Genomic DNA, 24734 nt, shown 5'->3' with positions numbered 1-24734 from the left:
TTGTTTGATTCATTTACAGAGTTGCCTGTACAAATTCTTGGAAAAACTGATGCAATGACAGAAAAACAGTTTCTAGTTTCAGATGACATTATTCTAGTGTGTGAACTCTCGAAAGCCAATGCATCAGTGTGCTGGTACAAAGATAGTCAGCTTATTGACAACAACAAGAGATACTGTTGTGAAGAGCAAAGCGTTTTCCGATCCCTGGTTGTCCTAAATGCTGGACTGGAAGATTCAGGAGAGTATACCTGCAATGCAGGAGATGATAGGATGTCCTTTAGCATCACTGTTAAGGGTAATTATACAAACATTTATCAGCAAATCAATGCTGTACTTCTTTTTTTATGATAATAAATTTTAATGGTCCTATCTTCAGAACCTCCTGTGCAGATCATTGGGAACTCAGGAAACCCAGAGCATCATGTGATGGTAGCAGGAGATGATCTCATTCTGGAGTGTGAAGTGTCCAGACCGAACGCAGCCGTAGAGTGGATACGGAATGGCGAGATACTCAAACCGAGCTGTCGGATAAATATTGAGAGCTGTGATGTTGTGAGGAAGCTTGTCCTCTCTGGCCTTCAACCCTCAGATTCTGGAGAATACATCTGTGATGCTGTCGATGACAAGCTATTCACAATTGTGGAGGTGCAAGGTTAGAATAAAATAACTGTAAAACAAATAATCATTGAAAAAACAGTAAAGAACCAGGTTAAATTCCCAGATGAAGTGATCTGATTTGAACATAATCATGTAATATATGGGTGTGATACAACCAACTGGTTTCATGCATATAAATAATACTAAAAAATTCATAACAGCATCATTTGTCCTTATAGTTCTACCTGATGCTCCAGTAACTGAATAATAAAACATTGTTCCAGTTTTGATGCACCATTTATCCTCTCTGGTGCTCATTGTAAATATGCTAACTCCTTCTAAATTGAATCCTTTGTATATATTTTTTAATTGCCTTCAAGCGTTGTTTTAATTACATTTAAATCAGAACATCTGTGGTTATAACTGCTTTCGTTAGTAATTTGAAAAGTTTATGAGTTGTATGTTTAATAATAATAATAATGAAAGTTTTTTCTATCAGATTCTTTAAGAAACTTTTTTTTTTTCTCAGACCCACCCACAAAGTTTGTTAATAAAAAAGCAAAAAATAACATCTCAGCTTATGAAAATGAGAGCGTCACATTGTGTGGCATTGTGAGCAATGAAAGAGCTAATGTTCGTTGGCTGAAAGATGGCCAGCTGATGAATAAGGACAACATTCATATCTCCAGCGAGGGTAAAACTCATAAGCTCACCATTAATCCTCTGCAGCTGTCAGACTCTGGAGAATATGTTTGTGACGTCAGCACGGACAAAATGTATTTCAGTCTTTTAGTGAAAGGTAAGAACGGGCTGTGCACTGACTTTTATCTTAAGCAAGAAATGACTTGCATGTAAAACTGTAACATTTTTAAAAAGTGATTTTATTTTGTTTTCTAGAAATGAAGGTGAAATTCATTAAATGTTTGGAGAACACAGTGTCTCTGAAAGGTCAAACTCTTACAATACAATGTGAGGTCAACAAGCCCAAAGGAGACGTCCAGTGGCTAAAAGATGGTAAGGAGATAACTTCCAGTCACCGCTACACAATACGGACTCAAGGCAGAGAGAGAAGCTTGACCATCCACCACCTAATGGATGAAGATGCTGGAGAATATGTCTGTGAATCCACAGATGACCGAACAGTAGCCACTGTTGCCATCGAAAGTAAGTCTGCTTCTTTTCTCAAACTCAGGAAGGTGACGTGATTCAAATTATTACCTACTTAGAATATTTTACCTGAAAATGTAACGGATTCTGACTGAATGTGATGATTTTCAGCCCCCCGTGTTGTCGAGTTCATAGCTGAGCTTCGTAACATCACCATCTGTGAAGGCGAAGATGCTGTGTTTAAGTGCGTGGTTTCACCAGCCGACAATAAGTTGGTTTGGCGATTGAATGGCAAGAAGGTTGCATTGAATGAGCGCACTGTCATATCGTGCAATGGACTCTGCCACATGCTCTGCATCAACAACTGCATGGTTTCAGATAGCGGCAAAGTGACAGCTGATGCAGAGGGGGTGGTGTCAGAGGCAGAGCTACAGGTCCAAGGTGAGTTCTTCATATCTAACAAATAACACATACAAATGTGTCTCCACAGACCTTCCGCTTTGTCTTTTTGCTTAAACATTTAACTCCTCTGGCCATTTGTGAACAACAAAATTTGTCATAAATTATATGAAGGTGCAAAACATTAAAACCACAAATTATTTTTCTAATTTTCCTTCCAAGCATCCCGACTTGTTTTTGTAATTGTCAAAAGTGGTTTTAATAATTATTGCTTGACTTTTTTGTTTTTTATTCTGACTGCTTTTTCACTCAGTTCTTGAATCTGACCATGACAGAATAGTGTGAAGCCTATACTTAAAACAACTAGACAAAGAGAGGACAAAAAGTACTGTCCATGTTAAAAGAAACTCTCTCCAGCAGCTGATTAGTATCTGAAAGTCATATCTTTAAGAAAAAGTGAAATAGATATCTAACAATGGCAATGTAAGCTTAATGCTTTTACTAATCACAAACTGTGTCTTAATAATTGTAATGAGTGGAGAATAATTTAGTCCAGGTTTGACATCTCTAAACACATCAGTTTCCAAGCAGGACCCCATCTCAGGTGGTCCTATGGCCAAGCATGGGACTGGAATTGCCATTGTGTGTTTTCAAAAATTCACTTTAGGTTTGAGCTACATATACATTTTGAACTGCAGATCATCAAATGCAGTCACAATTATTGCCTGCTTCACAGACATAAGTGCTTACAGAATGTTCTTGTTGAAATACAAATATTTCAGAAGAGCTAATTTAGTTGGATGAAGTAATGCTGTCTGCAACTTGGTAGAGTTTGACAGACGTTTCTTTCTCTCAAACTGTGATGTCTGGTGTTGTTTTGCATTAATTCAATAGAAAAACTGGGAACACACTTGCCTGTAATTTTTAAACAGAGCACAGGTTCATCGCTTCATTTTAGGAACCTTTTTTGCCCATTGTTTTGATTTGAGGAAACAGGTATTGGACTGAAAAAAGATTTAAAAAAGCAGCCAAAGGAAACCAAAAATGACCCTTTCTTTCTTTCTTTCTTTCTTTCTTTCTTTCTTTCTTGTTTTCTCTTCATAAAAGTTTCACATGCCTCTGTGTTACTGCTTTGCTGAGGCACCTTCCTGCAGGGAGACATCAGCTAATCTATTCCTTCATGTTGTCTTTCTGTAGTTGATGCAATTGACCCTAACACTCTGTGTTTAATCCTGTCTCTCTCCTAGACAAAGCAACTGAAGTTGCTATTGCTGTGATTAACTACATCTACTCATTTCCAACAACTCATATGTTTAGCTGTGTTTCTCACCTAGATGAAGTCAATAAAGAAGCCGCTGCTGCCATTAAATCATTATCTTTTCTTTAACATAGAAACTGCTCCTGGGTCAGTGGTTCTGTGTTTTTTTGTGTGTCTGCTGTCACGGCAGATATCACATTGGGCCAGGTTCTGCCGGAGGTTTCTTTCTGTTAAACGGGAGTTCTTCTCTCCACTGTCACCACATGGACGCAGCACATGAGGTATTGCTGCAAAGTTAAAGGATCCAATAGCCTGTCCGTTCTCACTATATGATTGTTCATGAGGAGGGATTGCTGCAAAGTCGGTCACTTGATGCAATCGACTGGGTTTCCTTAGATAGCAGCTGTTTGGCAAAATAGACAGAACTTGATTGTGTTGGATTACAACTAGGACTGATCTGGATTTTATGTAACTGATTTTAATTCTGTCTATATTTTTGGATTGTCCTGTTATTTTTATTTTTTTTAAAGAGCAACAAACGCTGTTCACAAAGAAAATGACTGCAGTCATAGCTGAGGAGTACAGTGAGGCAACACTCGAGGTGGAGGTGAGTCTCGATGCAGCAGAGGTGCAGTGGATGAGACAAGGGGTGCTGATCCATCCTGGGGCCAAGTACACCCTGAAACACAAGGGCCGAAAACACTTCCTCACAATTCACAAAGTGGCAGTGTCTGACCGAGGAACCTACAGCTGCGAAACCCTTCATGACCGCACACAGGCCCAGCTCACCGTGGAGCGTGAGTGTCCACGCCTTCTCGCTTTGTGCTGTTGATGTTTGTCTACTGCTGTTACTGACAACTCCAGGTGGCTACACCTAACATCCCTGCTTCTTGTGAGTGCAAATCTTAATTAACTGCCTGGAAGTAATTTGAGTTTGATGGGATCAGAGGCAGTATGTACTAGGATGTGATAGTAACCAACAGGTGACATCCTAACAAAACCAAGCTGCAGAATAGCGTAGACACTTAATCAAACTCAAAAGTAGAAACATCGGTTATAATATCCGTCAGGACAGAGATATCAGGCTTGTGTTTTAAGGAGATTCATTTGTAATTAAGTAAAGTATTCTCTACTTTTAGGATTTTTTGTGAAACGTTTAAATGATTTTTTAAATGACATATCTTTGGTCTGACCTTGACGCCCTATCAAACATCGGCTGGTAATTAAGATGCACTTATTCTAGGGTTTCCTCTCGCTTATGTTTCTCAGCCCTGTGATGTACAGGCAAGTGGGTGAATTAAAGGCTGTTCTTTCAACACTAGTGCGGGTGGGCATGGGGGAGCCAGGACTTCAGGCTGCTGTTGGCACCTCCTATGAATTTTGATCTTCTCTCACTGCATCTAAATTTACACCCTGGCCTTCAAAACTGAGGTTGTTGTCATCAGGTCTCCAAAATAAACACTCTTTTTTCCACTGGGAATGTTTGTCTATGTTACAATAAGTGAAAAAACTTGGCAGTTTCAAACCTGGATTTTTATAAAGCTCAACGGCTCAAACAGCTAAAATCAGCCTGGTATTGTATGCCAACTTGCATTGATTAACTGCTGCAGAACAAATTCCAGGCCCATTGTGTAAAAGAACACTATGTCCTCTCAAAGTTCTGCTGGAACAGAATTGCTTACTGCTGTGGTCTGTTCTCTGAAACTTTTTGTCCTTTCTACCCTATTGTCCCACAGCACGAAAAATCACCATTAAGAGAGGGCTAACAGACATTAAAACCACAGAGAGAGAGACAGCTTCGTTCGAAGTCGAGCTGTCCCATTCCAACGTCCCAGGAACCTGGATCAGAAATGGAATCCAGCTCAAGCCGACGAATCACTTCCGTATGAGCGCCAAAGGAGAAGTTCACAGCCTTACCATCTCCAACCTTTCAGTGGAAGACACAGGCACCTTTGTGTTCACTGTAGAGAATCTGAAAACATCTGCAAGGCTTGTTGTGAAGGGTAGGCAACTCAGAGATAGACCAAGCAATGAATTATTACAGGGGACATATCGTCCACTTTTTCAGCTCAGAAATATATGTTGTTATGTACTTTGTGTCTGTAGGTGTGCAGAAAAGTTCAATTTAGTCTCTCGAGGTGCTTCGTATATATCTTTATATTCGTTTTGGGTCATATTTTTCAATCCATTATGTTTTCTCTATTCACTATTACTTTTTTATGGAACATCACAGTGCTTTCTGTGGACCAGCAAATCAAGGTCATGGGCCTCCGGCTGACCAATTTTGCAAATCCACCATTTTTATCTCCCCTTGCAATTTTATTGTCCAAGTTCAAGTATGTCGTGTTGCAAGTGGACAAGTCTAAATGTTCGGTTTTTGGGTTTTTTAACCCACACAATTCATACACCATCCCCCAGCATCAGAACCTCTTCAAAGTGTAAACTATGCTCTTCAACGTAGTTACTTGGTGTGGATGGAGAGGGTGTAAATACATCAATAACACACCATTGTGATGCTTTGAGGGTGCAGTTCTGCAGGTTCGTTGTCTTCATTTTCCTCTCGCTCTCGTCAGACTCTGCCTCGAACATGTAAGCCTGGATGGACGAGTCTGAATGAATGAAATGTTTCTGCGGCGCTACATAGGCATATCTCTGTTCTCAAACTACAGAAATGGCCGAACGTTGAGGACTGGAATGCTCTTTGACCTGGAGGGGGTGGGGTGTGAAGTGCCTCATTAGCATTTAAAGAGATGGCACCAAAATGAGTTGCTGTCAGAAGCACCTCAAAACAGGTAAAAGAGGAGCCTGTGGAGCTACAATAATTCTCCAGTTTCAATTCAGACCAAAGCATTGCTGTCCCACTTTATATAGACCACAACTAAATGATTTAAGTGTGAAAAGTACCGATTTATAAGTATGATATGTCCCATTTTAGATAATATGTATTACACTGACAATAGAAGAAAAGGACTTACACGTTTTTTTGAATATAGCTGTCAAATGTACAATCACTAACTAGGAACGATTTTAAAGAATAGTCTGATTATGACTTTACTTGGTTTTGTTAAAGCCGCACAGTGTTTTACTGGCAGGTTACAGACAGAACAGTGAGTGGTCAGAAGGCATAGAGGACGGCTGTACATGCATTACACAGTTTGAAGCTGAGTGGCCATATTGACCCTAAATGCTTCAATAGGAGTTCGTTGCCTTTAACTCATAGTTGGAACGATCACACTAATGCCCTTTTTCCAATAGTCCCTACTCAGAGCGGTTCACAACGGTTGGACTCACTTTATCTGCTTTGCCATTAGTAATGGTTACGTGGAACAGCTACTGTTTTTGGTACCTGCTTGCTTGTGGCTGAAACCGTTCTGAGTTACACTGAAAATACGACGTCAGAAGACCGTCGGCCACTGATTGGTTAGGGGGCGGCATCATTAGTCACAGCCAATTTCAGTAACTAATATTTTCAACTGTTAAATCTTTTTGGCAGGGTTTATTGTGTAAATGAGCCCTATCATAGCAGGCTAGCATTAGGTAGCGTTAGCTTACCCTCACATGTCCTCTAGTTCATGTCATTCTGTTTGATAGGGCATGATTATGATGATACGACATGTCTTCCATCTCTCTCTCTGATACTTCGGGTCTCGCAGACCAGAACCTTCTCTGGCTCTGTTCTTTCATTCTGAGTCTGACAGAAGCTATAAACAGAGCAGCTGTCTAAGCTGTTGTTGTTTGTGCCACTACGAATCACATCACTTCGGACCGTGGGGCCATCTTGCTATTAATGATGCCCCCATTGAGATGGTAGTGAATTGTAATGGAAAACTAGAAAATTTCGGAAGAAATTTAGACGGGGCCTGCCTCTTGGTGCGTGCTTCTCGGACCGCAGCTTGCTATTTAAAATTCATTGTCTATGCTATTATCAGTTTAAAAAAATTACTAGTAACTCTTGAAGACTGAGGCTTTTATTTTGAAATTTTCAGTAAGCCTTATTTTAAAAAGCCAACACTGGGTGAGCTCCAACATCAGTGTGAAGCCCAGTCCTGAAATGATCTATGGTTTAAAATGCAAAGGCTTTTATTTTGTAGAGCATGTTTTGTCTTATTTTGAAAGTCCAGCATGGTAGTACTTTCAGGTCTGGGTTAGTTCCATTAGTTAAATAGAACCCGTTTGCTGTTTAAAAATCATTTTCTATGCTCTTGTCAGCTCACAAAATCCATAGTAACTATGGAAGGTTGAGGCTTTTATTTTGAAAGTTTCAGAAGGCATTATTTCAAATGTCCACCATAGTCCAATTTCCAACACTGGGTGAGCTCCAACATTAGTGTAATGCCCAGTGCTGCAATCATCTATTGTTTAAAATGTAAAGGCTTTTATTTTGTAGAGCATGTTTTGTCTTATTTTGAAAGTCCAGTATAGTTGTCCTTTCGGGTCTGGGTTAGTTCTATTAGTTAAATAGAACCCGCTTGCTATTTAAAAATCATTTTTTATGCACTTGTCAACTCACAAAATCCATAGTAACTATGGAAGGTGTGGGCTTTTATTTTGGAGGTTTCAGTAAACCTGTTTCAAAGGACCAGCATAGTCCCATTCCCATCACTGGGGGAGCTCCAACAGTAGTGTGAAGCCCACTCCTGCAATCATCTATTGTTTAAAGGCTTTTATTTTGTAGATCATGTTTTTTCTTATTTTGAAAATTAAGCATGGTTGTCCTTTCAGGTCTGGGTTATTTCTATTAGTTATATAGAACATGCTTGCTATTGTAAAACCAATGTGTATGTTATTATAAGCTTTAAATAATCATTAATAAGCATGGAGGGCTGATGAAAGAAATTGACCTTTAGGGTCAATCACTGTTGTCTGGATGTTGGAACAGCAGTACATGCTGTTTAAGTTCCCCACACAACATGGCCGCCATGTAGTTGCCTCCTATGAAGATGGTCAAAGGGTTAGGGGTCGGGTCAGGTTTAAGCCATAGAAATGAATGAAAATCAGTGGAAGTCAATGCAAAGTCCTCAGAAAGATAGTAATCCATGCATGCGTGTGTGGGTGTGTGTGTCTGTGTGTGGGTGTGTGTGTGTGTGTGTGTGTGTGTGTGGGTGTGTGTCCCAGTGTGAGACACAGAGAGGCAGAAAGAAAGACAGAATCACATCCAGACATGTACAGTAGGAGATACACAGAGCTATAAATAGAACAGTGAGGAATGAATCAGCCAATCAGCAAAGAGCGTCAGTGTAACGTGACACCTGCTGTTTCTCACTCACGCAGCACCTCTCTCTGTGTCTCCCCTGGTCTAGGCTTTATAACATGGAGGCGCATGCTCCCGAACAACTGGCCATAACTCGGAAACCGTAGGGGCGATCGATGTCATTCTTGGACCGTTTTTATCAGAACGGACAGGGGAACATTAATATTCATCCGTTATTTTTGAAAATATAATAATAAAGACACAACACAAGGTGAAAAGAGTGGGAAAATTGAGAAAAAGACAAAAATGCCTGAATATGCTCCTGAACAAAGTCTAATATCTCGGAAACCGTACATGGTATTTAAAATGTTTTTAAACTGTGGGCGACAGCTATCCCTCGTCCCCAATCATGGAAATTTTCATAGCTCTATGTCATTCACAGTATAAAATAGGAGGATGGAAAGAAATGCTGTCAGTCATGGATTACTGGTCAAACTCTCATTGAAAATACATGGGAGGCCTACAGAATTCCTGTGAGTCTTGGCGATCGAGGGTGTTTTGACAGAAAACTATGAGACCTAGAACAATTTTGAAATTATTGTGTTAAAGCAGAGGCCCGGCCCTACAATCTGACCGAAAATTGTGACTGTAGAGGGAAATCTGTGGCCGTGAGTGCCAGTTGAAACTCATTTTTCCTGGAAAAATCCCCTCTTTCTACACTCTAGTAACTGCCATCTCCACTGTTAAGAGTGTGATTTTCTTGCAAACTTTGTGTCGCTTGGAGTCAAATTTTAGAGAAACCGTAGCAGTTATCAACAAACCGTTTTCACTTCTGAAGAACCGGCGGATTTTTCTATAAACTGAAAGTCAAACTGTGTTTCAAGGTGAAAGTATGGCAATACAGTAGAGCCTCAAAAACAGGGAATTTTGAGGATTCCTTCGCCCCTGACTCCATTCATTCCTATGGGGATTTTGGGGGTGTGGTTTTTCGTAAATTACGTCGCCATGGTAACTCGAAACGCCAATAAAAATAATAGCACACCTCCCGGGACCGAGCCGGACGTTTTGATGTATATATTGAACCGCAGCGCCGCATTAAAGTGGATAGGTTTTGACCAGGTGAATAGTAATAGGTGCCTACCATGCATTGCATGGGAGGCGGCAGGCCCCAATTAATCAAACCGTGTTAAACTGACCCGATCTGACCCAACCAGAATAGATTAGGTCCTAATGGGAAAGGGGCATAACAGGCCCATCTGTGCTCACCAGACCCCAATCTGCCTTTCAGTCCTATGAGTTGTTTGGGTCAGTGTCGTATGTGAAATATTTCCGATGCCAATGTGGGAGGGTTTTTTTCAATTGAAGTTCTCAAGTTGGGAAAGGTGGTAGAACAACCTGGAGACACGACTTAAGGCTGCACTGTAGGTAAAAGAAAGACTGAAGTTGAGGTCACCTCCTCTCTTTAATGTTGGTCTCTTTATGCTTTAGGTTTGTGGCTTCTCCCTCAATCCACCTCTCTTCCCTGTATAAAACATTGCTGGCTTTGGAAGAGTGTCCCACTTCCTTGAGATGTAAATGATGACCCAGCTGGGCCCAACAGGATAGCTGTTCTCTGTTGTTTAGTTGCTAGTGTTTTTCTTCAGTAGGTCTCAACATTCCTCACTGCACTGAACTGCATAACCCATAGGTTTGAAATGCACTGTATTATTGTGATATCCAAGCTATGAATTGAATGACAATGTCATGTTTTTCTTTTCTTTTTTGTCAGATTGAGTAAAGTGTCTGGGTTGTAACTACTGTGATCCTCAACAGGGTTCTCCCAACCCACGTTTCACCTCTGATCTTTTAGACGAAGCAGGCATGTGGGTCGCTTCATGTGCATCTTCAGTGCCGAACCAGTGATAATACTTTTTGACATGGCTTCTTTCTGTTTCCACTGCCAAACCACAGACCTTTCACTGTAAACATGGTTCTGTCTCAGCACTACCCTAACCAGTGGATCCAGACTCTTCTTCTCTTATAGCCATAATTAAAACTGTATGCTGAACATCTTAAATATGGATTAAAAAAGAGTTGCATTGGCACTGGAACAACAAGAGTTCATTATTTCTTCCTGCTACTTGTTTTAATAGTGTCCTTTACGTTGTAGTATGATGGTCAATGCACAGCACAGAGCTGCAGTCACAGTCGCTATAACAGCTGAATCTATAAATGCTGTTTCAAACTCAGGTTGTAACAACTGTCTGGTCTTTGATGGTGTGTTTAACTTTTTTTTGCAGCACGTCTGGTGCAGATCAAGCTGGAAGACAGCCTGTTGTTTAAAGCAGGATTTATAAATGAAGCTGGTGATATTAGGACATCAGTTTGGAGGAATACTGAGATATGTGTAGATAAATTGTTTTCATGCACTTTGATCCTCTGCAGAAAGTCAGAATACAACAAAGAGAGGATGGAAGCATTTAGTGGACATATAGTTTTTACTAACATGATGGTATACCATTAAGTTGGTTCACTGGCTGTTCTTTATAGTGCTTTTTCTTATACTACTTAAGAAATGTGTCTAGTTCTTGGCTGCATCATGCCCCACATGCCAAACATTTTCACGATATGAAAACCTGATGAGCAACCTCCATTAAAGCCACAATGCAACCTCTGTAAAACTCGTTCATCAGCTTGCAATGGTACCTGACTAGATGGCCTGTGTGTCTGGTGACCTTTACCAAAGGGTTATGTTGGATGCTCCAGAAACTGTTTGCAACAAAATTATTCCAGTTGTGATGTGACCACTTTTGTGCACTGGTGCTATTCTAGATAAGCCAGCAGTTTATATTATTCACATATCCATCACTATCAACTATATCTGAATCAGTCATTCCTTCTGTGTGCTTAACCAGTTGCTTTATGTTTTTGTCATTGAGTGTATGCACAATAGGTCAAACAGAATGAAACAAATTATTTTAGTGTAATCATTTTGCTGTGCCCTCTGACTGGCAGCTAAAGTTGTCCACTCAACTGTGGCCAAATGGCAATCATTGCAGGCATGATAATAGAATGGAGCTACCGTTGCCTTTATCCAGGCTCACATTACAAACACAAAGAAAATAGCCTTGAATGATCTGATGAAAAGCTTTAGCTCTATGCTGTCTTTCACTCAGGTACGGGTTTAACCTTAACTCATAGAATAATCCTCCCCATGCCTTTGTCACTCACTATGTATTATCCCTTTGAGCTGTTCATGAAATGCATTTGGATAAAAACGTCATCGAATCAGTCCATATGTTATATAGATGAAGTGATAAAAAAGGACGTTTTTGTTGTTTAAATGAGTCATATTTTTCTTCACCAGAGCCTCCAGTGACTATCATCAGGAAGCTGGAGAACCAGAAAGTTCCTGATAGGTCTGTTATCTCTTTCGATTGTGAGCTGTCTAGACACAACATTGATGTGAAATGGATGAAGGTATTGCTTTGGTTGTTTTTTCCAGTTATTCATAGTGACACTTATAAAATAGTATGTTTTAATAAAGAGTTAGCTTATGAGAAAACTATATGTCTGAAGCACTGTGACCAGAATTTGATGGTAGCTTTGGTTCAGTAATGGTTTCATTGTGTTCTGCATAATCTCCAGGGAACGGGGCTCCTGACAAGGAACATTAAACAGTCTAAATGTTGTGGGGCAAATATAGCAACTACTGATTCTTTCTGTTGTTTGGATATTATATATACTAGATATGTTCAGGCAAATATAGCAACTGCTGATATTTCTTGTCTTTGAAATAAGTTTAAACTAAAAGGAGAGTACATTTTTACTCCCTTATCATCCATTAAAGTCCTGGCTGAGTGCTATGGAAAATTAAATAACTTGTAAGGAAATCTAATAGTTTTTAAACTGTTGTTTTCAGGATGGGGTTGAAATAAAGCCAAGCAAAGATGTACGAATTTATTCAATGGGAAGGAAGCGCTTCCTTCAGATAATGAAATGTAATACCGCTGACTCTGGCATGTACACGTGTGATGCTGGTGATGCTGCTACGTCTTGCACAGTGGAGGTCTATGGTGAGCTACAGTTTGCTTTCTTAATACTTCACATTTTACCTGTATTTTCTAAGTTGTATGATTCTATGATGATAAAAAGGCTGGTAGGGATTATTAAAGAAAGCTTAAGAGAAAGAGTAGCCCACACTAGACCAAAAAGTCAATTTTTCAAAGCAGACATAGTATATATATGTTAAGTTGATTGAACTTTGTATTAACCATTTGAATTGTGATTTAAATAAAGTGGAATAAGTTTGTTATTATCTAATGGTTGTTAAAAATTTTAGAATAATTTAGACAACTCTCAGTACTCAAAATTCTTAGTTTCTAATAAATCCTGACCTCAAACTTCTGTATGTCGACTGGTGAAAATAGCAGTAATTTACTTTCTTTCCATTTTGGTTTGTATCTCATGGTTATACTGTTTTAGAATGAACTTTATTATGATATTACTGGGATCTTTTTGCATGGGGTTTGCATGATATCCCTGTGGATATGTGGGCTCTCTCCAGGTACTCGGGCCTCCTCCCACAGTCCAAAAACATGACCTGTTAATCACTATCAATTCTATCCAACAGATAAAATGTTTTTGAGTTTGCTTTAGGAACTATTTTATCTGGATAAATATGCAATGTGAGCTTATAAAGCTTATTATTAATTTATTAATATATTGGTATTGAAAAAGAAACAAGATAATCGAAAATATGTTCCTTATTTTAGCTCCTATAGTAAAATAGTAAATGTTGCCTTTCAATGAGCTCACCTTGAGCTTTTCAGTAGCACAGCCCTGCCATCTATTGGCATTTATTAAGTACTACAGTCTGGACTAAATGACATTCACACTTCAAACACCTAATGTTTTTCCATAACTAGAAATGTGCTCCTGTCATAAAAAACAATATTAATTATAATATTAATAATCAGGAAACTCAACAAGTTGTTGGAGCGTACGTTTATTTTAATATGCTTTTGCTGTGAACTGTAGAACGTGAGCTGTTGGTTGTGCAGGGCCTTGAAGATCTGGACATCCAGGAAGATCAGAATGCCGTCTTTGTTTGTGAGATCTCCGTAGAGGACGTTCCAGGGGAATGGTACAAAAATGGGGAGCGGATACAACCCACCAGCACCATCAAGATCCGCCAGGAAGGTAAACATAAAAACTGATGTTAGGTTTAGGCTTAAAAAGCTACCTAATGCTGCAACAATTGTAGATGATATATATTGAATTATCATTTTTTTTTTTTTTTTTTTTTTCCAGGAACAAAACATTTTCTTCTCATGTGTAATGTGCGACCAGAAGACTCCGGAGAGATCAAGTTTGTTGCCAGAAATACCGAGTCTGTTGCTTACCTGGAGGTGGAAGGTAAAAAATGACTACATTTGATAACTTATGGAGACACTTTGTCAAATAACTGTTTGATTATTTAATTTAAAGAAAGAACTGTGGCATTTATTACCACTTCCATTTCTTACAGTTGCTGTTATCTATTTAAAAGGTCTTCCTACTTTTGCTCACATCATCTGAACAGTGATAATCTTAAGATGATTTTGTGATGATTAACAGCCGATCCTGGAGATCTTCATTAATGTTTCATTTATGCTGGTTTTGCATGTTCTTGATACGATAATAAAAGAAGGCACCATCTTTTCTGAAATGGTTCACTTACTGTGAAAAGATTTATCAAATAGTATCTGACTATTTTAGGGTAGTTGTGGTTAAAATATTTACTAAAGAAATCAAAAATGTCATCACTTAAAGATTGCCTATTGAACTGGACTCTTGGCTTTAAACTGGTAAAACCAGGTCCAAGAATGTTCATCAAGTCATCAGCAAATGTGTAACTTAAATAGTACCACTGCTTCAATCATTTCCAGCTGTAGATTAGATGCTTTTGTCAGTACTTTAATTAATTAATTCACTAATTAGCAAGATGACAACAGCAAGGTAAAAACACTGCTAGTTCAGGAAATCCAAATTGGACACATCATACCTGTTGTTCTCTCAGGAGTTTTGTTCATTCTTTTTTTGGAGACAAGGTTTCGTCTCTTGTTGTGGGCTGCAGCCGAAACAAAACGTTAGGTAATGATCATCCTTCATGGGTTTTTTGTTGGCAAAGTGAACGGAGTTATATACCTGATTATAAGATCCAGCAATGACCAAACCATTAGCCTGAAACATCAGACCTTCAGAAATAACATACCATATTCTTTGTTTTATAAAAATGTCACTTTCAGAGCTTCCGGTCAACATCGTAAAACCTCTGCAGGATACGACTGCCCTGGAGAAGAGCCGTGTCATCCTGGACTGCACAGTGTCTAACCCGAGATGCAGCATCCGCTGGTACAAAGGCAGCAACGTCATCCTGCCCTCTGAACGCTTCGAGATCTGCAGTGAAGGCTGTTACCGCAAACTGATCCTCCAGCAGGTGGCGCTGGAAGATGATGGCACATATAGTGTGCAGGTTGGAGACTACACATGCTCCGCCAAACTCACTGTGGAAGGTAAAAGCATCTACTTTACACTCTGTAGCTCTTATTTGTGTTTTGATTAATAACGTTTGACTGCAATACTGTTGGACATTTAAAATAATAATGTTGTTTTTATGCTTTCTGTTAAAAATCAAATAAATTGGTCTTTGTGGAACTTATTTTACTTTATTTTATAGAGGTTTTTATTATTGAAAACCCAGTTATTGTCTCTTTTCACCCTCTGTCCACTCACCAAGCCCTGTCTTTGGTGATGGTACGGGAGCTGAAAGATGTGGAGGTCTCGGCCCCAGACCAAGCCTGCTTTGAGTGTGAGGTCTCGGTCCCAGTCCTCAGATCCCCGGTGTGGAGTCTGAATGGGGAGCCCCTTCAGCCAAGCTCTTGCATACGCCTGGAGAAGATGGGAACAGTGCACAGACTGACGCTCCGGCAAACCACCCCGGACATGAGCGGCGTGGTGGAGTTTGCCTCCGGGAAAGCAAAAAGTCAAGCTCAGCTTCGAGTAGTAGGTGAGTGGAGAAATGTGTTTTTTAAAACTCTTTTAGCAGTTATAATAACAATTCCATCACATTTCAGAAAGTGAACTTGCAGTGTAATCAACACCTCTTCAGCCATTCCTCCTTCTTCCTTTTAAGAAGCCAAACTTTCTTGTAATATTTTAAAGTGGTCTTAAATCAATAGTTTCCCAGTTGATCTATGAAAGATTTAATCAAGCTATTTGACATACATAAAATACTTTTTGTGCTTCCTCTGAGAAGGCCTACGTTGAGTGAGAGTCTATATCCCGGTCCTCAGATCTCCGGTGTGCAGTGGAGCCCCTGCAACCATGTTATTGGCAACAAATTGCCCATACTGCGGCTTGCGGGAATTTAAAGAAATCCGCATGTAGGGCTGCATAGTGGAGAGGTTTTTATTACTGTTGCCCTACAGCAAGAAGGTCCTGGGTTCCTATCCCAGCTGGGGCCTTTCTATGTGGGTTTTCTCTGGGTACTCCGTGGTGTCTCTGTGTTGCCCTGTGACTGGCAACCAGTCTGCACCACTCATGTTATGTTTATTTAGTGCTGGAGATAGGTAAATTCAGAGAACATTGATGTATGGATGGTAGTTTTTATGGGTGTCAGTACTCCTGTGGACCAACAGATGTCAGCAGAGCTACAAAATGGCTGCTTGGGAAGGTTCCTGTCAGTAAATGACCAGAGGTGCAGTTCCTTTTGAAAAATGGTATTATAATTTTAAAAACCATCAGGAAGAAAACAAAAATGAATTTGCAATGCAGCGTTTCATATAAACATGAGGTTTTAAAAAAAGCATGCCAGGTTTTATAACACCCCCCAAAATAGAAAACAACTAGAATGAACATTCCTGCTGCAAGGAGTTTTTATCTGCTGTGTTTGATCCAGAAAATCTGATGATATAGAAACCATGATGATACCAAATGTGTTTGTATTCAGTTTGAAGGATGACATACACACCCAATATTGTATACATTAAACACTCAACAATGTTTTAGATGTATCCCTGGTTCACCTGAGCAAAATGAACAGATCAGTACCAAGCCTCTGCAGCGAACCATTTAAAATATGCGGGACATGGGCTGTTGTGGATTGGAGTTCCACCTCTGGTTGAGGCTGTAACACAGCGTGGTCTGTTTTATTTGACCTACCATCCTTCTTTCTTCTTGCTGATCTTTCCTGGCCTTTGTGGTGGATAACACAGCAGTTTGGCAGGTACCAACAGGATATGCAGCTGGTTCTAGAAAGTTAAACCTGGTCATTCTTTCCTGCCCTGGTTGTCTTCATGATCTGCTTCCATGTGTTTTTATCTTTTGCCAAATTACCCCGAAAAATCTGCATTATTCTCAACATGTGCCTCAGGGGTTTTTCTGCAGAATACAAGCAAACCCCTCTGAAAAGAAAAGGTGAGAAAACAGAGAAAAACTGATTGAGTGCATTAGCCCCATTTAGCAACACTTTTAAAGTAATGCCTTCTCTGGACAGACTGCAGAAGCTGGTTTGTGTAATAGTATAAGTCATCCTCTTAAATCCCGATTTAGAATGAAATAGCAACACAAATAGAAAAAAACTGACTGTGGCGTTTTTTTTATGGATCTAGATGTAACCTGAGTTAGATTTTTTTAAATCTAATCTGAGACTGGCCAGTTTAGTGTGCCTGACTTTGCATCCAGTACGTAGGGGATCAACTGAAGTCACTTAATTACTGAATAAGCCCACTTTAAAAGATTATAAAAGTCTGGCTGATTGGAAGAAATATAGAGTAAATTATGAATGAAACCTTTGCACATTACTGTAAATATAATAGCATATATGCATATACAGTAGGATGCCATCAGGTTTAATGACAATGAAAGCATGCTGGAAAACTTGAAAAGTATGGAAGCAAATTGTTACCCTCTTACTGAGCTTGAGATATTTTCCTAGCAAAGGAAGTTAACTGAAAGCATTATCGCCACCTAGTGGTTTAGGTTGATTTTCACATTGATGGCAGAGAGCAGCATGTCTTTTCTATGGAAGCAAATCGTTACCATATTTCAAATGAAAAAGCATTTTCAGAAATGCTTTTTCATTTTAAGAATGTGGCTGCATTGTTTGACTCATAAATGAAATTGGTTATCAATAATCCTATTTGCATTTTAATTTTCTTCTTCAAGACTGCTCATTCTTTCACTTAATTAAAATGAAAAAGAAAAAGACATTTGAGATTTATTTTTCAAGATGTACCCCAGCAAATAGATACCAAAAGTCAATTTGAAATGTAAAATTTGAAAATGAAAAAGTATTTCCAGAAATGCTTTTTCATTTGAAATATGGTAACGATTTGCTTCCATAGAAAACCTTTCTGAAAAACCTCGTGGCTGTGTTATTTGACCCATAAATAAAATTAGTAATCAATCATCCTATTTGCATTTTCTTCTTCATGACTGCACATTTTATGCCATAAAGAAAACAAGGCAGACATTGCTTTTTCATTTTCGTGGTCTGCCCGCAAAGTACTGCCCAGAACTCGAAAACGAAAAAGCATTCCGAGCTGCGGGCGCAGCAGAGTGACGTTAGCAGCCGCTCTTCCTCAGCTCCCTGCTGACCGAGCTACCCATCTTGTTCGGTAGGGAGCGCTGTGCACGTCATTGCATTACATTGCAAATGTGCCGAGAAATTGATTGAATTGCAGCAGGGCCAAGCTCAGTTTGTGACAGTGGCAGGCAGAACAGGCAGTTCCGCCACAGCCTGCCGCAGGGTGGCACGGGATTCCGCGAGGATGCCAGAAGGTGCCAGACCTGCCGTAAAAGCTTGCCAATGCGGTTGCCAATGCTGTTTTTATGGAACCTGATGCTGATTATCGGCAAACGGGATGTCGTTGTTATAGCCTGTTACCTTTAAATAATGATTTCATTATTGATTATTATTTAATAAACAGCTTTAGTCTCATAACATAAGGTGATTGTATTTACATGACATGGAAAATAAATAGCACTATGTGTTTGTGTGACGTGTTGAAAGGATGACGAAGATTTATTGCACAAACAGCCGGTTTATTATAGAGCACGAGCGGCTATTCTGAATTGTCACTCACAGAAAAATATAAATAAATGCTTAAAAACACGCTGGATGTCCCAGGCCATGAGGATGCCACCAGAACTACCAGTTCTGCCTGCCACTTCCACAAATTGAGCTCGGCCCTGCTGCAATTCAATCAATTTCTCGGCACGTTTGCAATGTAATGCAATGACGTGCACAGCGCCCCCTACCGAACAAGATGGGTAGCTCGGTCAGCAGGGAGCTGAGGAAGAGCGGCTGCTGACGTCACTCTGCTGCGCCCGCAGCTCGGAATGCTTTTTCGTTTTTGAGTTCTGGGCAGTACTTTGCGGGCAGACCACGAAAATGAAAAAGCAATGTCTGCCTTGTTTTCTTTATGGCATAAAATGTGCAGTCATGAAGAAGAAAATGCAAATAGGATGATTGATTACTAATTTTATTTATGGGTCAAATAATGCAGCCACGAGGTTTTTCAGAAAGGTTTTCTATGGAAGCAAATCGTTACCATATTTCAAATGAAAAAGCATTTCTGGAAATACTTTTTCATTTTCAAATTTTACATTTCAAATTGACTTTTGGTATCTATTTGCTGGGGTACATCTTGAAAAATAAATCTCAAATGTCTTTTTCTTTTTAATTTTAATTAAGTGAAAGAATGAGCAGTCTTGAAGAAGAAAATTAAAATGCAAATAGGATTATTGATTACTAATTTCATTTATGAGTCAAACAATGCAGCCACATTCTTAAAATGAAAAAGCATTTCTGAAAATGCTTTTTCATTTGAAATATGGTAACGATTTGCTTCCATAGAAAAGACATGCTGCTCTCTGCCATCAATGTGAAAATCAACCTAAACCACTAGGTGGCGATAATGCTTTCAGTTAACTTCATTTGCTAGGAAAATATCTCAAGCTCAGTAAGAGGGTAGGTGTATTCTCAAGCAGCAAATGAAAAGTAGGAAAGACTGTCCAGAATAATCCAGCCAAATCAACAGACTTACCCAAAAATGTAAAACATTTAAACAAGACGCCTGTAATTGTCAGAGCACTGTGTTGAAGTGCACAGCCTGACTTGGCTCTGCATGTGTTGGACCTGTCAATAAATACATGAAATGGTTAAGCTCCCAGGGTGCCACATTCTGTAAATAATATAGGGTGTTTATGGTCCGTCTCTGTCAGTGGGTATGTAGGTCAGGCAACACAGGGCAAGTAGTCCAAGAAGCTGTGATCTATTTTTAGTTTTATTATGATGCCTTAAACTAAACTGAGTTGAGTTCAATCATCTGACCCAGATAGTGAAGCTGCTGTCATGACAAGGTGACGAGGTGATCCAACCCAACCTAAACAACAGGCAGGAAAACACATAAATATTCTTCAATTCAAGCTCTGATAGAAAGCTATGTTAATATGAATACAAATATTTGCAGTTCTTAGACTTTAACTAAGTCTAAAAACTGAGTTGTTTGCTGTTTGCTACTAGTGGTAACATATTAAATGTTTAAATTTTTTAAACATTTTAATCAATGATAAACTGATAATTCCCAAAAATAAAAACATTCACATTTGAATGTTCTTAATAAAACAAAAAAAGTAAACCAGAAGGTTACCACTGTATGTCATGTTCTAATATCATGAATATAAAGTCAATTAATTATTATGATCAACTTAAATTTAAATGGATTTTCTGGACAAATAAACAACGAATGATTAACTTTGGTAGCACTGTTGCCTTGCAGCAAGAAGGTCCTGGGTTCGATTCCCGGCTGGGCATCTTTCTGCATGGAGTTTGCATGTTCTCCCCGTTTATGCGTGGGTTCTCACCGGGTACTCCGCCTTCCTCCCACAGTCCAAAGACATACCTGTTAGGTTAATTGGTCTCTCTAAATTGCCCTTAGGTGTATGAATGAGTGCGTGCATGGTTGTTTGTGTGTTGCCCTGCGATGGACTGGCGACCTGTCCAGGCTGTACCCTGCCTCTCGCCCATAGACTGCTGGAGATAGACACCAGCTCCCCCGCAACCCACTATGGAATAAGCGGTAGAAAATGACTGACTGACTGACATTTAGATTTGTGAATAGGAAACACAATATGTTTTAAAACTGTTACATCAGGACGGCAGGATTGATTATTAATTAGCACATTTTCAAATTAGAAGGGTCTATATTTTAGAAATATAACTTTTCTCTGTTTCATTTTCACAGGAAATCCCTGAAAGAAACCCCTAATCTGCCCTCCTCCAAGATGGCTTGATATACATGTTTTAATAATGTACCTTCAACATTGTTTATTGATTTAGTGTCTTTAAAAGCAGCTTAAACAGGGTTAATTGATTGTTAAATGTTTTAAAGATTAAAGATTTTATTTCAAAGTGTATCTTTTGTCCCTGTAGAAACTGTAAATAATGCTGTGTTGAAGTGATTTGACTGGAACTGGTTTGTTAAAGCACACCCAAAATGCTTGTTACAGTCAATAAACAGCTAGATAACCAATACTCTAAAGATATGCTTATGGTCTGGTATGATCCAGTATGGGTATGTCATAGTTTTAAAAAATACCGACTACATTCTCTAAAAATAGAATTTGAAAGAAAATGACATATTTTTCTTAACTGCAGCAGATGGAGAATCTGGAAAAAATTCCCATGGGCAAGAGAAGCAAACAATTATAAGGAGTCGAGCTAACAGCTAGTCAAAGCTAACAGCTACACACACTGGAAAGTAAACAACCAATCAGAGTAAAGCTAACATCTAACAAAATAACAAAAGCAAATAAAGTTAGGAGCATATTTTATGAATTAGGTGACTCTTAAGAACAAACTACTGATTAGAGGGAAGGAACATTTCCTAGATGGCTAATCAGCCGTGTTAAAGCTTGTTGGTACAGCACTATGGCCATTGTTGAGTTGTCAAAATAGCAAAAAGTAAACAGTGCACAAGAGATGAGGTAAAAAAGCATTAATTATAAATTAACTTCAAGAATATTTTTTAATCCCAAAGGTAAACTTGTATGTTTAGTTTGTAAGGTAAGTTTCACTGAAAAGTCATCATAGTTGGTGATGGCTGTGGGCAGGAAGGAACTCCTGTAGCATACTGTAATACAGCAGAACTGTAATGCTTCATATTTTAATTTACAGCTGTACTGAACATGATTCGATTGTTTAGAACTAGGAATGAATTGAAATCTATGTAACTTACTTTGGTTCTGTCTGTATGACTTGATTAAAATCACTATATATATAATTCTGTATATAAACTGGAATTTGTTTTTTGTAAAGTGCTTTAAGACATTTGTTGTGAAGTAGCTTTACATAAATAAACTGAATTGTGTTGAATTTAATTGAATCTGAGAAATATACTCTAGATTACATCTGAAATGAATAACTTAAAACTGTTGGCTATCAGGTTAATTCCCCTTGACAATTTATCCCTGATTTTCCAAACTGAATTCACTCAGTGCCGTCTACTGCAAGTAACGCATTGACTACTCATAACTACTCCAGAGAAACTTAGAAAACTGAGGCAATCCCTTTAAACTGTAATCCAACGTTTTTTTGGGACCTCCTCTAGATTTAACAACCTGAGTCTTAGAACTCATTACTTTAGTCTAATACTGACATTTTTCCTGAAGATTTTATTTACCTCTTTTGTAGAAATTCAAAACAAGAACAAATTTGAAAAATCTTTTCTGATGCAATTTAGGTTGTCAGAATACCTTGACATAAACACCATGTAGGATAAGCATGCAGCAAGACCTGTTTGTTTTTCTGCAGTATTTTCTGTGCAGACTCAAACACTGTGGTGAACTAAGACATGTCAATAAAAAGTTTTAATTCTGCTTGGAAAATATTCTTAGTAGCCTACACTTTTCACACCTCTGCCTTTATTAGCAGAAATTGTATTTATTTAAAGCTGGTTTCTTTACATAAATCATAGCAATGTGTTTCTTTTCTTACATAATAATACAAAAAATCAATTATCAACACTTGCAAGGCTTGTGACATAGTCAAATTATTTTGTTTGTATGTTTAAACTAAAAACAGTACAATTACTCAGTGATGAAATCACACAAACCCACACAGGCATTTATAAACATTCATTCTGGTTCCAGATGGATTACAGTTTATCAGGCATGGAACTAGATACAGTTAAATGAGGCAGAACAGCTTATTCCATCAGTCTGTAAGATAAAATAGCTTAGATTCAAGTTTCTTAACAAAGAAACATGTATGGAGTTGTCAGTATCTTACCTGGTGCAGACAGCAGTCAGGGTGTAGAATGATTGAGAAATGTTAATACTTCGAGAGAGCAAACACATCAAACTGACAGCTAATCAGAGTCAAGCTAACAGCTACCAAGATAAGCTAACAACTTCAAAACGGAAAGCTGACATCTACTCAGAGTAGAGCTAACAGCTACAAAACGTAACCTGACAACTTCTCAGAATAAAGGTAACATCATCTCAGCGTAACATAACTATTCAAGGTAAGTGCTACTCAGACTCAAGCTAACAACACTAGCCAAACTATCAGCTACACAAAACACCTTCTAGTTTAAATAGCCATGCTAACAGTTAAGACACTTAACAGTCAATATAATGTTCCCTCTGGCTGCAATATGAATCATTATCATTCCAAACTAAGTAGGCTGACAAAGGCTGCCCTGTTCATAACTTTTATGGACAGGATTTCTAGATGCAGCCAAGGGCCGGAGGGGGTCTGGTTTGGGGACCAGAGGATTTCGTCTCTTCTTTTTGCAGATGACGTGGTCCTGCTGGCCCCCTCTAGCCAAGACCTACAGCATGTGATGGGGCGGTGCGCAGCCGAGTGTGAAGCGGCTGGGATGAAGATCAGCTCCTCCAAGTCAGAGGTCATGGTACTCGACCGGAAAAGGGTGGCTTGTCCTCTTCAGGTTGGAGGGGAGTTCCTGCCTCAAGTGGAGGAGTTTAAGTATCTCGGGGTCTTGTTGACGAGTGAGGGAAGAATGGAGCGGGAGATCGACAGACGGATCGGTGCGGCTGCCGCACTAATGGGGGCACTGTGCCGGTCCGTTGTGGTGAAGATTTACCGGTCGGTCTACGTTCCTACCCTCACCTATGGCCATGAACTTTGGGTCATGATCGAAAGAACGAGATCCCGGATAAAAGCGGCTGAAATGAGCTTCCTCCGTAGGGTGGCCGGGCACTCCCTTAGAGATAGGGTGAGGAGCTCGGCCATCCGGGAGGGGCTCGGAGTAGAGCCGCTGCTCCTCCACATCGAGAGGAGCCAGTTGAGGTGGCTCGGGCATCTATACCGGATGCCTCCTGGATGCCTTCCTCGGGAGGTGTTCCAGGCACGTCCCACCTGGAGGAGGCCCAGGGGATGGCCCAGGACACGCTGGAGGGACTATGTCTCTCGGGTGGCCTGGGAACGCCTTGGGCTCCCCCCGGAGGAGCTGGAGGAGGTGTCTGGGGAGAGGGACGTCTGGGCGTCTCTGCTGAGTCTGCTGCCCCCGCGACCCGGTCCCGGATAAGCAGAAGATGACGAGTACGAGTACGAGTACTAAGTAGATACCACAGCAAGCTTTGTGCCCACCTCCATTAGTCTCATTTACATCTGAATCAGTTTTACTTTCTGGAATTTTATTCTAATTTATACTTCTTATCTAGGTAAATATTTTTAATCCTTCATGGCAGAATTTTGTATCTCGCTTTTTACTTGTGTTTTCTGTACTACTTTTACAAATGTAACCAATGTAGTGATACCTTTGACAAAAACAAAATTCCTAATGGTGAAATAAGATACCTTTGACCCTAAAGTTACAGCACCCAGAGTAAAGCTAACAACTAAATAAGTGCTCAAAAACATCACAGCTAGTGAAATCAGTTATCCACATAAGTACTCATAAGATGTCAGCTTGACTCTCCCATGAAAATTGATTTCTATATCTCTAAAGATTCAGAGGTTGTTATGATTACTATTTACTGCAGACAAGATATTGAAAACTACATTTTATAGCCCAACTTAACAACTGAACTGTCCTTTTAAACCTAATTTTCTGTTACAATAAAAGCTGAATTTTTAACAAGCTGCACACAGGGTTGGTCATGCAAGGGTTGCTTTTGGCTAACTATAGT

General features: G+C 39.4%; 1 protein-coding gene across 6 annotated transcripts in view; it reads left to right on the top strand.

Annotated features, from left to right (window-relative positions):
* The window catches only part of LOC124871727 (obscurin-like protein 1), a 62437-nt gene extending 39980 nt beyond the window's left edge, over nt 1-22457 (top strand). For 5 of the 6 annotated variants that reach the window (XM_047371220.1, XM_047371219.1, XM_047371218.1 and 2 more), the window contains 14 exons: nt 20-295; nt 377-652; nt 1127-1396; nt 1495-1761; nt 1876-2145; nt 3892-4158; nt 5098-5364; nt 11899-12011; nt 12454-12607; nt 13572-13733; nt 13845-13949; nt 14822-15088; nt 15313-15582; nt 20825-22457. In XM_047371220.1, coding sequence (XP_047227176.1) covers nt 20-295; nt 377-652; nt 1127-1396; nt 1495-1761; nt 1876-2145; nt 3892-4158; nt 5098-5364; nt 11899-12011; nt 12454-12607; nt 13572-13733; nt 13845-13949; nt 14822-15088; nt 15313-15582; nt 20825-20835 — 2975 coding nt within the window. In that variant the 3' untranslated portion in view covers nt 20836-22457. The remainder of the gene's footprint in view (nt 1-19; nt 296-376; nt 653-1126; nt 1397-1494; nt 1762-1875; nt 2146-3891; nt 4159-5097; nt 5365-11898; nt 12012-12453; nt 12608-13571; nt 13734-13844; nt 13950-14821; nt 15089-15312; nt 15583-20824) is intronic. The other variant, XM_047371217.1, reaches the window with a different exon arrangement.
* Nucleotides 22458-24734: the final 2277 nt, after the last annotated feature.

Source organism: Girardinichthys multiradiatus, chromosome 7 (assembly GCF_021462225.1).
Source record: "Girardinichthys multiradiatus isolate DD_20200921_A chromosome 7, DD_fGirMul_XY1, whole genome shotgun sequence".
NCBI classification, from domain to species: domain Eukaryota; kingdom Metazoa; phylum Chordata; class Actinopteri; order Cyprinodontiformes; family Goodeidae; genus Girardinichthys; species Girardinichthys multiradiatus.
The sequence above is the reverse complement of the archived record's forward strand: the minus strand, read 5'-3'. Positions and strand labels throughout refer to the sequence as shown.